General features: G+C 36.9%; 2 protein-coding genes and 1 long non-coding RNA gene across 3 annotated transcripts in view; 2 read left to right on the top strand and 1 right to left on the bottom strand.

Moving 5' to 3' along the window:
* Positions 1 to 15,896, top strand: part of LOC129943324 (U-Kazal-Dg21.2-like) — a 219,569-nt gene that overhangs the window by 27,838 nt on the left and 175,835 nt on the right. The gene's annotated exons all lie outside the window — the stretch shown is intronic.
* On the bottom strand, positions 8,418 to 9,114 carry LOC129943326 (uncharacterized). Its single transcript, XR_008781210.1, has 2 exons — positions 8,638 to 9,114; positions 8,418 to 8,571 (listed from the first exon to the last, which is right to left on the bottom strand). It is a non-coding gene; the product is annotated as an uncharacterized LOC129943326 (long non-coding RNA).
* LOC129943322 (U-Kazal-Dg21.2-like) lies at positions 12,136 to 12,829 on the top strand. Its single transcript, XM_056052665.1, has 3 exons — positions 12,136 to 12,415; positions 12,477 to 12,635; positions 12,689 to 12,829. Exons 1-3 carry the CDS (start codon positions 12,193 to 12,195, stop codon positions 12,724 to 12,726), a joined length of 420 nt encoding a protein of 139 aa, XP_055908640.1. The 5' UTR covers positions 12,136 to 12,192; the 3' UTR covers positions 12,727 to 12,829.

Genomic DNA, 15,896 nt, shown 5'->3' on the forward strand with positions numbered 1-15,896 from the left:
GTGTTAAGCGTTTGTTGAATTAGCGCACGAGTTGGCACATTAATAACAAATTTGATTTACAGTAGTTAATGTTTAAAAGTAAAACATTATAATGCCGCCCGAAGAAATATAAAGTGAGATATATTTTCGCTTTAGGACTTTTAATGGTCTTTGACAAATCTGTCAATGTTGAAACGCGTCATTTACGTCTTGTAATGCTTTAAAAAAGGTAATGGAGAGTGGTCTTTTGGTGAATGAATTCTAGGATGCGATACTATTTCCAATACATAAAAAAGTATAACTTTTTCAAGGAATTTCTTTTCTGAATGGAACAAAATAATAAGATATTGACAACGATTTTGCATAGCCGACTTATAACGTAAGTTGCAACACAAAACGTGCTAAAATAGTTTGAAACTGGCTCCAGATCAGGGTACTGTACAAAATTTAATATTTTTATTCTCTGAAGTCTAGCAGAGAGCTTTAGTAGGAAGGATAGAAAATTGTATGCATTCTTTTTTACACTCAAACAACCGGGATGCTTTATTGGACAAATTATAAGGTCTAAGATTGTTATTGAATTTTGAGAGCGAAGGGTTAATATAGGAACACAGGCTGCAGTTTCAGCTTGGTTTATAACCACAACGGGAGTGAGGCAGGTTTTCACTATTTTCACTTTACAGATCTCATCGACTACTTTCCTTTTTGGTGTTGATTTCTCAAAGTCCGTATTAAGACCTTAATTTTTTTCAAACATAGCTCATATCAAAATTCACAAGGTATCCGAAGCAGTTCTAGAGAGTATCACACTAATATTATAAAAAGAAAAGATTTGTATTTTTTAAGTAATGAATAAACTCAAAAAGAACTGGAGAGATTTTAATAATTCTTTTTGCATTAGAAAGCTACATTATCACTGAGTAACATAGGCTATATTTAGAACTAGACTACTATTGAAAATCCTATTAAAACCAACCGAAGGTGTAAAAAATTAGCCATAAAATGTCTTTCATCATATACGCTGAGAAGAGTAGTGAAGAATACAAGTCATAAAATACATATAAATACACTAAAAAATGATCAGATCAAGCAACTTTCAGTGTCAGAAATGCTCACGATGAAGTTGAAAATTATTTGAACGGCCGGTACTTAATTACATCTGAAGCAGTGTGAAGAATATTAGAATTTCCTATACATGGCAGACACCCTATCGTAGTACACCTAGAAAATGAACAACGAGTGTACTCCTCAGCCTCTCTACCAAAACGATCACACTTACGGCGTTTTTCGACCTATACTACAGTGATAATTTGTTAAAGCACTACTTTATCACGAAGTTTTTCATTATTATACAATAAATTTTCTAGAAGGAAATGTGGCAAAGAAGTAGTTGGACATCCCGGTATAAGAAAAGATGCGGCACTCGGAAGAGTGTTTTTATCTCAGGATACTGCTTCATCATGTACGTGGCCCAATATCGTTCCAAGATTTAAAAACCGTTGACGGAGTTATTAAAGAAACTCACTAAAGCCGCTTACCGAGATAGGGGTTTGCTAGAAGATGATAAACCACTTTGAGGAAAGCTTCGATTTCTCAATGCCCGTTAAGGCTGAGAGAGTTGTTTGTGGTATTATTATTATTATGTTTTCCCTCAGAACCTCTCAAATTATGGGACACGTTTAAAGATGATTTGTGTAAAGACATCAGGCATACAGCCCAAGAACGAAGTTCCGATTATGATGTATATAACGAGGGTTTTATACAAATCGAAAACAAACTTTTAGAATTAAATGACATAAGTTTAAGAGACTTTGCATTACCTTCTTTGAATAGCTCACAAAATGTAGTTGATGCCATACCGTGCCATATGATGTTAACGAGTCGTCAGAATTTATCAATTCAAATGTACCCAAGTTAGTGACAGATAAAAAAATAGCTTACGATGCTTTAATTGAAAGTGTGGAAAATAACAGTGTAAGAGGCTTCATCTCTTACGATATGAAATATCACTGTACTTAATAATTACTTTGCTCAAAATAATCAAATGAAAGCTTATTTATTTTTCACTGTTTGTATGTAATAAAAATAATATTTTTTATTAGTAATAAAGAAGTTTTGTTCAAGTTAATACGTTTTGTTTCTTATTTTGATCAAGAAAAGCTCTATAATGAATCAGAAGTGGGATAAAGTTCCTCATTTAATTGAATAGTGTTTGCATTTCTTACGATAAATTAAAGAAAATTTACTAAAAAATTTTTTTTTTCTTCTAAAATTTTATCCTAAAATTTTTCCAAACATGGATGCAAATGCAATGGCTCGTGTTATGAGTTTTTTGGAAATCGCTTCTGTGCAAATCCTTAAAGAGAAGCTTGTCCAGATGAATTTAAGCACTCATGGTACCAAGACTTCACTTAAGGCCCGTTTAAATGAAGCCATTGATTTGCTTGAACCCGAGCAGATTGAAAATCTGTTCCCTGTTGTTGACCAGGAAAATGAGGCAAGTTGTAATGACGCACATGAGGACGAGGATGACGCTGTATCACAACGTCTTGAAAAACTCCGTGATTTAGTCAAGAAAAAGGAAGAAATCGCTGCGTTGGAAAAACGTTTGGCTGAACTCAACACTAACAGCCCTATTTGTGAGTTCCAGCACGTTAGTGCACATTCGTCACTTGATATCGAGGAGTTCTTACCATTAATTAGTGGCGACGATAATTACCCTATTAGTAAGTGAATTGAAAACGTCGAGGATGCTATGGTCACTTACCATCTGAGTGAGTCAGATGCTTTGATTTATTTCAAAAGACTCCTTAAAGGTACGGCCAAGTTATTTTTGCGGTCAAGAACGTTTCGATCATGGAAAGATCTGAGAGCCGCTCTGATGTCCGAGTTTCACTACCATACAACTTCAACAGACGTCAAAAACACATTGCGAAATCGTAAAAAACTTAGAGATGAAAATTACCAGCAATACGTTTTATCCATGCAGGAGATAGCTTCTTCCGCAGAGATTGATGAACAGGATGTGATTGCCTATATAATCAAGGGGATCCCTGATTCAATATTTAATAAGAAAATCATGCTTACTGCAAATACCATCGCTGATCTCAAAAAACATTCTGCGCAAGTATGAAAAAATGAAATCCGAGTTGCAACCTACGAGTTCTGGTTACAACAGATCTGTACAAACTTTTGTTTTCTCTGCAGATTTTCGCCAAACTCTACCAGTTGTAACAAAAGGTACACATGCCGACGTTATAAAAGCGTGTTCAAATCATCACCTTTGTGGCTATCAATTAAAACTGCCAATTTGCGCACGAATATGAGAGCACATTTATGCAATAACCGCGGTGGTAATTTTTCTGAAAATATACTTAAATTAGGACACGGAAAATTTACTACTCCAATTGCAAACAGCTCCCAAGTATTGTTGGATATTGAATTGGCTCAAACTGTTTACAGAAATTCTTATAGACACAATCTAGCGCGACATCAACAATCTTAAAGTAAGATATTTCCATTGGCTCTGTTCGAGAGAGATATTGTCACCCAGAAACGACTCAGTAAATGAGATAATCAAAATTATTATTGAGAAAGTACCAGGTGATTTTAAATGTTACAAATCTGTTGACACCGTGTACAACATCGAAGATACAGTGCACTACCCACAGGAATTTTTAAATTCCCTCAATCCACCACCTCATGAACTAAAATTTATAAAAAGGTACGTCTGTTATGCTTTTAAGAAATTTAATCCCTCCCAATATGTCAAATGGTACAAGACTATTGTTCAAAGAATTAAGAGATAATGTGACTGCAGCAACTATCATAACGGGTCCCACGACCGGTCAGCTCGCACATGTTCCGCGGATCCCGGTGATACCAACTGATTTTTCCATATCTTTTAAAAGGTTACAGTTCCCTTTAAAAATATCCTTTGCCCCAACAATAAATAAATCCCAGGGACAAACTTTTTCCATAGTTGGTATCAACTTAAGAAAAAGTGCTTTTCCCACGGGCAATCGTATGTGGCACTTTTCAAGTAGGATCTCCTGAACATCAATACGTTTTGTTGCCACCTACAAATACCACAGCCAACGTAGTTTGCAGGGAGGCTTTAAGATAAGCATACAATTTTTTGTTCTAATTTAGCGATTCATGGTCGTTTTAACTACCATGCTTATAACTTAAATATCTGCACCTATTTATTTATTTGGAGTGTTCGTGTAATATTTAAAACTTAGGTGAAAGAGAAGACGTAATTTCGTTGGAAGCTGTCCAATTCTCAGGGAAACTGTAGGAAAAGCGTTCTTGGAAGTGACTTTTTATCAGAAAAACAAGAACTCATTAGGCTAAATGAGATGAATGTTGTTGTATGAATTTAGCAAAATAGTAGCTATGGGGGAGGGTAACGCTTTTGCGACATCATTAAGTTTTCAAAGCATTAAGTTTATATTCCCAATAAAAATGCGTTCAAGATCAGAATTTTTTGAGCTAATCATACGCTGCCGTTGGAAGTTCACATCCGAAAAACAAGGACGAGAATCTAAAAACGAGTATAAAAAGCTGAGGGTACTGTCATCGGTGAAAAAATTCAATGGGTTAGAAGTTTCATGGAAGAGTCTCAGAGACAAAACGGAGCTTTGGGACAAAAAAAAAGTTGTTTTTTTTTTGTCGACATCCCCTTCAATTCTACTAAAATTGAAAGGAAATTTCTAACCCAATAAAAAAGAGATTCGTCAATACCAAATTCACGCATTTTCGGTATAAGGTCTTGATACCAAACTCTATCAATTGCCTTTGAAATATCAAGTGCAATAATCTACTTCCTCCGAAACGATGTAAGGATTTGTGCCACTGTTTGGTGAGTTAAACCAAGAGATCAACATTGGACAGTGGAACAGGCTGAACAAATGCTGTTTTCCATCCACCCTTAAAGAAATTTATAAAATAGGGCAGATATAAAAGCTAACGAAGTGCTTGTGCATGCAGTAATTTAATTGTTTGAAACCCTGAATTTTCGTGTTTTTTTTTATTTTATGTTCAGATTTGATCTTTACGAAAATTTGTACAGTCATTTAACCACAATTCCCGAGTCGGTCTTTTGTTAATAATTAATAAGTAATTAAGCAACCTTATTAGCAGGGTTAGGACTTTGTTGACGCAGAAAATTGAAAAAGGCAAAACAAAATACATAAAAAGGTAAATAAAAGGTAATTAGTAAAAAATAGTAGGAAAACAGACAAAAATACATTTTATTATAGTATAGCATTGGAAAACCAAGAGTTTTTAAAGTTCTCAGGTAGCAATCTTCTTCGGTTGTCCCTAAAAAGGGCTTTAAAGGAGCTAACTGATCTCTCAACTTCGGCTGTAACGAGTGGATCCCATCTTGAACTTTCAACATTATTCACTTTAATGTTTCCTGGAAGTTTGGAATCCACGTCGCCGTTTTTACAGATTTTATCTGCTGAATCGTTTTAGGATGTGATTGCCTATATAATCAAGGGGATCCCTGATTCAATATTTAATAAGAAAATCATGCTTACTGCAAATACCATCGCTGATCTCAAAAAACATTCTGCGCAAGTATGAAAAAATGAAATCCGAGTTGCAACCTACGAGTTCTGGTTACAACAGATCTGTACAAACTTTTGTTTTCTCTGCAGATTTTCGCCAAACTCTACCAGTTGTAACAAAAGGTACACATGCCGACGTTATAAAAGCGTGTTCAAATCATCACCTTTGTGGCTATCAATTAAAACTGCCAATTTGCGCACGAATATGAGAGCACATTTATGCAATAACCGCGGTGGTAATTTTTCTGAAAATATACTTAAATTAGGACACGGAAAATTTACTACTCCAATTGCAAACAGCTCCCAAGTATTGTTGGATATTGAATTGGCTCAAACTGTTCACAGAAATTCTTATAGACACAATCTAGCGCGACATCAACAATCTTAAAGTAAGATATTTCCATTGGCTCTGTTCGAGAGAGATATTGTCACCCAGAAACGACTCAGTAAATGAGATAATCAAAATTATTATTGAGAAAGTACCAGGTGATTTTAAATGTTACAAATCTGTTGACACCGTGTACAACATCGAAGATACAGTGCACTACCCACAGGAATTTTTAAATTCCCTCAATCCACCACCTCATGAACTAAAATTTATAAAAAGGTACGTCTGTTATGCTTTTAAGAAATTTAATCCCTCCCAATATGTCAAATGGTACAAGACTATTGTTCAAAGAATTAAGAGATAATGTGACTGCAGCAACTATCATAACGGGTCCCACGACCGGTCAGCTCGCACATGTTCCGCGGATCCCGGTGATACCAACTGATTTTTCCATATCTTTTAAAAGGTTACAGTTCCCTTTAAAAATATCCTTTGCCCCAACAATAAATAAATCCCAGGGACAAACTTTTTCCATAGTTGGTATCAACTTAAGAAAAAGTGCTTTTCCCACGGGCAATCGTATGTGGCACTTTTCAAGTAGGATCTCCTGAACATCAATACGTTTTGTTGCCACCTACAAATACCACAGCCAACGTAGTTTGCAGGGAGGCTTTAAGATAAGCATACAATTTTTTGTTCTAATTTAGCGATTCATGGTCGTTTTAACTACCATGCTTATAACTTAAATATCTGCACCTATTTATTTATTTGGAGTGTTCGTGTAATATTTAAAACTTAGGTGAAAGAGAAGACGTAATTTCGTTGGAAGCTGTCCAATTCTCAGGGAAACTGTAGGAAAAGCGTTCTTGGAAGTGACTTTTTATCAGAAAAACAAGAACTCATTAGGCTAAATGAGATGAATGTTGTTGTATGAATTTAGCAAAATAGTAGCTATGGGGGAGGGTAACGCTTTTGCGACATCATTAAGTTTTCAAAGCATTAAGTTTATATTCCCAATAAAAATGCGTTCAAGATCAGAATTTTTTGAGCTAATCATACGCTGCCGTTGGAAGTTCACATCCGAAAAACAAGGACGAGAATCTAAAAACGAGTATAAAAAGCTGAGGGTACTGTCATCGGTGAAAAAATTCAATGGGTTAGAAGTTTCATGGAAGAGTCTCAGAGACAAAACGGAGCTTTGGGACAAAAAAAAAGTTGTTTTTTTTTTGTCGACATCCCCTTCAATTCTACTAAAATTGAAAGGAAATTTCTAACCCAATAAAAAAGAGATTCGTCAATACCAAATTCACGCATTTTCGGTATAAGGTCTTGATACCAAACTCTATCAATTGCCTTTGAAATATCAAGTGCAATAATCTACTTCCTCCGAAACGATGTAAGGATTTGTGCCACTGTTTGGTGAGTTAAACCAAGAGATCAACATTGGACAGTGGAACAGGCTGAACAAATGCTGTTTTCCATCCACCCTTAAAGAAATTTATAAAATAGGGCAGATATAAAAGCTAACGAAGTGCTTGTGCATGCAGTAATTTAATTGTTTGAAACCCTGAATTTTCGTGTTTTTTTTTTATTTTATGTTCAGATTTGATCTTTACGAAAATTTGTACAGTCATTTAACCACAATTCCCGAGTCGGTCTTTTGTTAATAATTAATAAGTAATTAAGCAACCTTATTAGCAGGGTTAGGACTTTGTTGACGCAGAAAATTGAAAAAGGCAAAACAAAATACATAAAAAGGTAAATAAAAGGTAATTAGTAAAAAATAGTAGGAAAACAGACAAAAATACATTTTATTATAGTATAGCATTGGAAAACCAAGAGTTTTTAAAGTTCTCAGGTAGCAATCTTCTTCGGTTGTCCCTAAAAAGGGCTTTAAAGGAGCTAACTGATCTCTCAACTTCGGCTGTAACGAGTGGATCCCATCTTGAACTTTCAACATTATTCACTTTAATGTTTCCTGGAAGTTTGGAATCCACGTCGCCGTTTTTACAGATTTTATCTGCTGAATCGTTTTAGCCCATGTATTTCCATTGAAAACGGCAGTGAACTTCTTCAAGACTTCCTCTGCAATGGGCCCTTCTCCTTTTTTAAAATTTTCTTCAATGTCTTTCAAAACAGTTTTGGATTTTACGCAGGCGAAGAAGAAGTACCAAGCATTTTTGCGCAGATAAACATTAATTAATGCATAAATTCGAACATTTTCCATCATTTGTATGAAAAATTGTTGTGTTTGCTTGAAACTGTACAAGATTTTTAACTAAAGATTCTCAACAGTATACGAAATTGTTCGTATTTCTTTTAAAGCTAAACCAATTACTAGTTATTTCTTAACAAAATTTAATAACAAAGCAAAAAAGGAAGAAAAAGGCTAACGTTAAGGATTTACCTGATTAACAGCTAGATTCGTTATTCGGAAAAGATAATTTTAGAAAACTTACGCAACTACATCTCCATCCACGTTAAGAAGCCTAAGTAAATAGTAAACTGAAACTAAAGAAAAAACATTTGAGGCATTGATTTTTACTTGCTTGATTTTTAATCAATCAATAAAAAAGTATTTCAAATGATAATCATTTTGAGGAGGTTTATTCGGTTTATTGATTCCGTGAGTATGATCTTTTCTTTAAATAAAACTACGACAGTTCTCTTTGGGTGTCAATTTCAACTCTATAAGGAGATAAATAATACTTTGTTTAGCTTTTAAAAAAAATTGATATTTTGAATGCTTCTTACCAGGAAGACCATCATAATCATTTTGGCACCACTCGTCCTTATGGAAGCAAATATTACCAAAAGTCTTGCATGTTTTTCCACCATCTGTAGATGCATATACTGGTGGAGCATCGCTACTACAAAGGCCTTTTACCAAACATTCGGGATTTATTGGACGTTGCTGCTGGCCTTCAGAAACACTTAAATAAGTCAATACACAGAAAGTAAAAAATACTAAGTTAGTATGCTTCATGGCTTGAATATTGTTCGCTTGGTTGTTTTAAAACGGAAAGCACGTGAAAACTGAAGAGAACAGAACACGTTCAGCTCTTAAATAGTCAGGTTTGGCGGGAATTCACCAGAGATGAGATTAAACATTTTTTTGAACCCGTAATTAAATTTAATAATGTATTGATCATTTTTTATTACTTATATCTATTTTAATTCTAATGTCCAAGTCCAATATGATTCAATTCATAAGCAAATAAAGCTCAAGAGTAAATTTTAAACACACTTGTGTGTTTTGTGGAAATATCTAAGCACTGTAAAGTTGGTTTGAGCTTTAAAATAAAAAAAAACTTTAAAAACGTTTTAACTTGGTGTTAATTAAAATCATGTTTGTGTGGGGAAAACCAATAATTTGTCAATTAAACAAAGTTATTGGTTACATAATACAAAATTGCTTTATAAGCAGTCAGGCTTGAAAATCAAATTGAAGACTGATTCTTTCATCGAAAAGAAGATAAAGGCCAACATTGACTCGGTCCATTTGCTCGTTGTAGCCAAGTTACGGATATCCCGATCCAAGCCAAAACAAGGAAGTACTGTGAGAAGATTCGACGTTAGACGGCTACAATTGCAAGAGACCGCGTCTCTAATAACCAGTCAGCTACGAACCGTAGCTTGTAAAGACGATCAGGGGAACATCGTAGTAGAACCGCAGTCGATGCTGAGAATATGAAAAGACCACTTCTCCAAATTATATAACGGCAATGACGAGCCTAATTCGGCTGTAAGGGAGATAGAACCACTCAACCTAGGCGACGCAAATCAACAATTCCGCCTACTCCACCTTGACGAAGTGAAGATAGCTACATCTAAACTAAAGTCAATCAAAGCTGCTAGAGCTGACGGCATCGCTGCCGAACTATTCAAAGCAGCAGGCGATGACTTGGTAGGGAGCATGCACCAACTCATCTGCAAAATATGGTCGGAAGAAAGCATGGCCAATGGGTGAAATCTCAGCTTAGTGTGCTCGATACATAAGAAAGGAGACCCTCTAAACTAAGCCAACTACAGAGGCATCAGTCTCCTTAACATTGCATATACGATTTTCTCTGCCGTACTATGTGAACGTCTGAAGCCGTTCGTCAACAACCTGACAGGACTTCTTCAACATCGTTCTGGAAAGAATTGTGCAAAACTCAATCGTTAACACTAGAGGCACAATCTTCCAAAGGTCCATCCAATTACGCGGATAAGCAGATGATATTGACATAAGTGGAAGATCAAAGCGTGATGTCAGTGGAGCGTTTTTGAGCATTGTGAAGGAAACGAAGAAGATGGGTTTAGTGGTCAATGAGGGCAAGACCCAGTATATGCTGTCATCAAAAAAGGACACTGAACGACGACGTCTTGGACAAAACGTCACCATCGACAGCTATAACTTTGAGGTAGTTAAGGACTTTGTCTACCTAGGCACCGCTATTAATGCAGACAACGACACCAGCGCTGAAATCAAACGAAGAATAACTCTTGCAAATCGCTGCTTCTTTGGACTTAGAAGGCAATTGATCTATAAGACATCTATAAGGAACTCATCATCCCGGTTCTCATTTATTGCGCTGAATCCAATCCCGAGGGATGGCGCAGTAGAGGAAACTGGAGACAGCTAGCTAAGATTGAGGCCCAGGTCCTCCCCGGACCGTAGCGCCACCTTAAGTAAGTAAGTAAGGTTTCAGCCTAGTGCCATTATTCTTTTCTCAATACTGTCTATCCGTTTACGTGAGTAATGGCGATACCCACCACCTTCTACCATTTGAATATAGCTATATATTTTATAAGATGGCCTAAAAGTCACCAGAGCTGTTCCCAAGAAGACTGGAAAAGAGTAATTTTCTCATATGAAAGCTATTTCGAAGTCCAAGGGTACAGGATGAATGTCGTGAGAAGAAGTACAAAAGAAAAACTCCGACTTGGCCATATCGTCCAAGCTCCTAAACACCCGCTAAAAGTCATGTTTTGGGGCTGTTTTACTTTTAAGGTTTCTAGGAACTTGAAGCCCATTGAAGCATGATGAATAGCGTCAAATATGCTGGTCCTGATGCAAATGTTTGTTCCAACTATACGAAGACGATTTTACAACAAGATCTTGCTCCGTTCCGCAAAAAATGAAGCAATTCTTCGAGGAGAAAAATATGAAAGTGCTTGAATGGCCTGGAAACTAACCTAATCTGAACCTAATCGAGACACGGCTTCGATAGAAGGATTGCACCACGAAGAACAAGCTGATTTCAGCAATAATTGATACATGGTTTCACGATGCTGAAATTAAAAATATTTGTGGATTAGGTCGATGCCAAAACATGTAAAATATTAAAAATAATGTGTACCTTTTATAGTTAATATTATTTACAATAAACGAAAAAAAAATCATCTAAAATCGGTTTGACCCAATTAATTTCCACAAGACAGTATCGGGAAAATACCATCGGGACCGGCTGAACAGTTATCATACAATATTTAAACACGGATAGAAGATCAAGGATCGTACCCTTTAGCACAGGCATATGACTACAGCTAATTTGCGAATAGAAGTGAAGAATTTGAAAATATAATTCATCAATTACTTTAGGGCTATTAACAAGTTACATACGGAAATTGGTTGCGTAAGCTTTACAAATATTAGCAGTTTTATCTACTCAAGTGATACCTCTACCTCTAAGTGAGTTATTTTAAGAGGCAAAATAGGAATGAATTATTTCTTTATTTTGGAAATGGTTATTGGACATATCCCTCGAATTCAAAGAAATTGGAATGATTGATATCTAATTCCGAACATAATTTATGTTCAAAGTGTTCGAGAGATGAAAACATTCCAAACAAAAACAAACCTACTTTGCGATAACCTCCAAAAACCTATTTATTAACTGACTTATTAAAATGTTTCCCTTATTGATACCTATAAAAATAATAAAATCGTCTGTTACCCTGAATAAAATATATTGCAACAGTTAATTTTTAATCATTAAAAACATTGAAACGAGTACAAATGAGTGAATTTAAATAAATTGAAATAAAATAAAAAGTACAATATCTTTTCAGATGTTTATCTTCAAGTTCAGTTCAGTACAAATGCAACACTTCTCAATGAATTTTTATCTCAACCTGTATCAGCTTCAGCTCTACTTCCAGGTGTCTACTATTACTGTTTAAAACAAAAAATTCGTAAATATAAAATATGATAATGAAATATATATTTTATCGTGTAGCTATAAACCTGGTATACAAAAATAGCCCGCTCCCAGCCCCAGTATAAGTTTAACTCTGTTCATTGAATCATCATCCGCTGCTACGATGAAGTGTTCATTGTTTTTAGTTTTTTTGTTGATACACTTGTGTACTCTTTTATTCGGTGATTCCCAAGCAGAGGGGCAAAAACGCTGTAACATAGCTTATAAGTGTTCTACGATACCTAAACCAGTATGGACCACTACCAATGGCTTGAGCTGTGAGGTATTTAGGAATCAATGCTATCTGAATAATGAAAACTGCCAGCGTGTGAACAGAGATGAACCAGGTTTGCGAATTACAAACGTATCCGCTTAATAGTTTGATATATTGTTCCTTCCTTCTTGTAGAAGCCCGTGAAATAGATGAGGACAAATGTCGAGATCTATGCAAATCCGCTCCACCATGCCCGACAGAGGATCACCCAGTTTGTGGGTACTACGAAGATGAGCGGAAAACTTTTCCAAGCGAGTGTGATATGAAGAAATACGTTTGTGAGACCGCAAAGAGTAAATATAGTTTCCAAATAAAATTGTACACTTTAAGAACATTATTCTTCCAGCTTTTGATCTATTGGCTGTTGGCAAGTGTAAGGGTTAACGATGTAGTGAAGGATTTTAATACAAAAACGTTGTCTTTCAAATTTTATAGAAAATAGTCTTTTTTCTTTCTAAATAAAACTCGAACTTGTTTTCTAACACAACTCTGGTATCTTTTTGCATTTGAACTTGTTTTGATGGATACAATCAACCTTAATGAGATTGAGAGGAATTAACATTAAATCATCAATGCAAAGACTTGAGTGGCATTTGTAAATAAGTTTGCAAAAAAAAAAAACAAAACAAACATACACATATCCATAAGCTTTTAGATACATTTTTGGACTTTTGTAAGCAATATGTGTGGCTCGAGACATGTGCTTGTTTTTAGGTGCCCAAAATCTGAAGAGCTTTAAAATTGGATGAATTCTAAAGACAGTTTTTAATATTTAAACATTGTTGCATATTCTAAGGCGAATTAAGATTTTTGCTATTTGAGAATTGTCAACAATTTCAAATTATTTTATATTACAATGGAAAAGAACAGCAGTTTATATCTTTGGAGAACAAAAAACAGTAAGTCATTTTCCAATTCCTTCAAATACAAATAAATTATTAGACTTTATTTCAAACTGAAAACCTTACAAAAATTCCCGAAACCGAACCGGTACTAGACTGCAGTAATTCATAAGACCGATAAGTAGACTACGCACGCTGAATTTGTTCGCTTTTGACGAATTGGAAGATTTTTCTGGCTAGATACAAACTTTGGAAAGGAGGCTTGGATGAACCCCAATTCGATTCACCTTGCTTAAAAATTTAACGAAATATTTATAGCAATATTTTGTGTGTTTTTTATATTGTCTTTAGTTTGTTTTGGTTTTTGTTGTTTTTTAATTTGTAATGGCTGTAAATTTCAGGGTAGATTGTTGTAATATTCTTGGGCTAAGAGCGATTTTTCTTTCGGCGTACTCTCACACTGTGTTTAAGAGGCCAGCTGTATTGGCTTCAAGTGAAACCCAAATAGGTGTGGATTCCGGTCCTGCTGAATTTTTTATTCATGGGTATAGTTATGCCTTTATTCTTTTCCAAGCATTGCATGGCCTCGCCATCTACAGCTTATCAGCTCTTACCACAATATAGTCTTTGAACCAATTCCTTTTTTAATTAAATGTGGATTAAATTTTCCATAAATAACTAAATCATTCACTACTGCTTCCTTTATCGAATCCCAAATTTAGACAGAGTATCAACTTCTCGCGAATTTGATGCTTTGTCTGATTCCATCCAAAGAATTTTTTCGTCCTATCCTGGCACTGAAGATGTTCAAATGGTAGACATGTGCATTCAAGAGGACACAAGCGTCCACAGGTTTTTTCTTAAAACCAACCTCTGTCTATCAACTCCTACTCTCACCTCCACGTGGTGAACATCGGGTGCCTAGTACCTCAACTGGAGATTGGGTTTCAACCCCAGTGGAAAGTTGTTGGGGGCAGCAAACGAGAGAGGTGGGGAGAGGTGTTTCCACTAAGGCACCTCTCCTTATCCAGACGGCAGCGGAGGAATTCCCGAGATGGAATCAACGGTGGCGTCTACAGTTCCAGTAAGGTTGAACTACTTAGTGAACACCTTATAGGGCTTCTTCGACTTATTCGGAGCCCAGGCCTGTAAGGAGCGGTTTTATCCGGCTCCCCATCCTTGGAGTTATACTTAGGATCTGGCCCTCCAGGTTGGGGGTTGTGCGTTGGGGTGACTTCCTGGCCACGTAAAAGCTTTCAAACTTGCGAAGCACCAACAAGCCTCGGATACGGACGGATTTACTGTAGACAACCAACGCAAACGAATAAAGGACAACGAACTTCGGATATGCACGTGGAATGTTAGGTCCCTTAACAGACCACGTGCGGCCGAAGAATTAGCGGAGGCCCTAGAACGATATAAAGCAGATATCACCGCCATCCAGGAAATACGATGGGATGGGCCGGGCAAAAAGAGGATGAAAAACTGCGATATTTACTATGGTGACTGCTACCACGAAAACCAACAGCGCTTATTTGGATGCGGATTCGTCATTGGAGCCAGACTTAGGCAAGAAGTCTTGAGCTATAGGTGCATCAATGAGCGCCTCATGACCATACGCATCAAGGCTAAATTCGGCAACATTAGCCTGATATGCGCGCACGCCCCCACAGAAGAGAAAGACGACAACACCAAAGATATGTTCTTCGAGCTCTTAGACAAAACATATGAGCAGTGCCCTAGCTACGATATTAAAATAGTCCTGGGCGATTTTAATGCCAAGCTAGGAAGGGAAGACATCTTTGGTGGAATAATCGGGAAAAACAGCCTGCACGGCAACACTTCCGACAATGGATTCAGGCTCATAGATTTTGCTGCGGGGCGAAACGTCATGGTAGCCAGTACGCGTTTTCCACACCTCAACATCCACAAAGGAACTTGGACTTCTACAGATCAATCTACCGTCAACCAGATTGACCATATTGCGATCGACGCCAGACACGCTTCCAGCATTATCGATGTACGAACTTTCCGAGGAGCTAACATCGACTCGGACCACTACCTCATTGTAGCCAGGGTAGCACTTCGGATTTCCAGACCCAAGGCAAAACAGGGAGGTGCTGGGAGAAGATACAACGTCGAACGGCTACAATCGCCAGAGATCGCCAAATCCTTTTCCGACCGAGTGACAAGTAACCTCTCTCGAAGTTCTCTGCCGCCAACACAATGTATCGAAAACCAGTGGCAACATTGCCAAGATGCAATCAGAGAAGCCGCCTCTGATGTGCTGGGTTTCAAACAGCCACCAACAAGGAACACCTGGTTTGATGAGGAATGTCGGCAGGCAAATGCAGCCAAACAACAGGCACGCAAAGCGGCGCTGCATAAAAGGACGAGAGCTGCTCGTGAGCTCTATGAGCAGAAGAGGCGAGAGGAACGCCGACTTTTCAGAACGAAAAAGAGAGGGCTTGAGAAGCGTGCGGTCGAAGATGTTGAGAGGTATAAAAGCAGGAATGAGGTTCGAAAGTTTTATGAACAGGTGAAACGAAATTCACAGGTAGATAAACCTAGAACCGAAGGCTGCAAAGACGAAAGTGGAAACATCATAGTGGAACCGCAGTCAATGCTGAGGATATGGAAGGACCACTTCTGCAGACTGTATAACGGCGACGAAGAACTGAATCCCGCTGTCAGGCAGGATGACCCATTCGA

Source organism: Eupeodes corollae, chromosome 1, assembly GCF_945859685.1.
Source record: "Eupeodes corollae chromosome 1, idEupCoro1.1, whole genome shotgun sequence".
NCBI lineage: Eukaryota > Metazoa > Arthropoda > Insecta > Diptera > Syrphidae > Eupeodes > Eupeodes corollae.

Coding starts and splice junctions, on each gene's coding strand:
- LOC129943322 (XM_056052665.1), top strand. CDS start 12,193: ATGAAGTGTTCATTGTTTTTAGTTTTTTTGTTGATACACTTGTGTACT. Junction 12,416..12,476: donor TGTGAACAGAGATGAACCAG/GTTTGCGAATTA, acceptor TCCTTCTTGTAG/AAGCCCGTGAAATAGATGAG. Junction 12,636..12,688: donor CGTTTGTGAGACCGCAAAGA/GTAAATATAGTT, acceptor TTATTCTTCCAG/CTTTTGATCTATTGGCTGTT.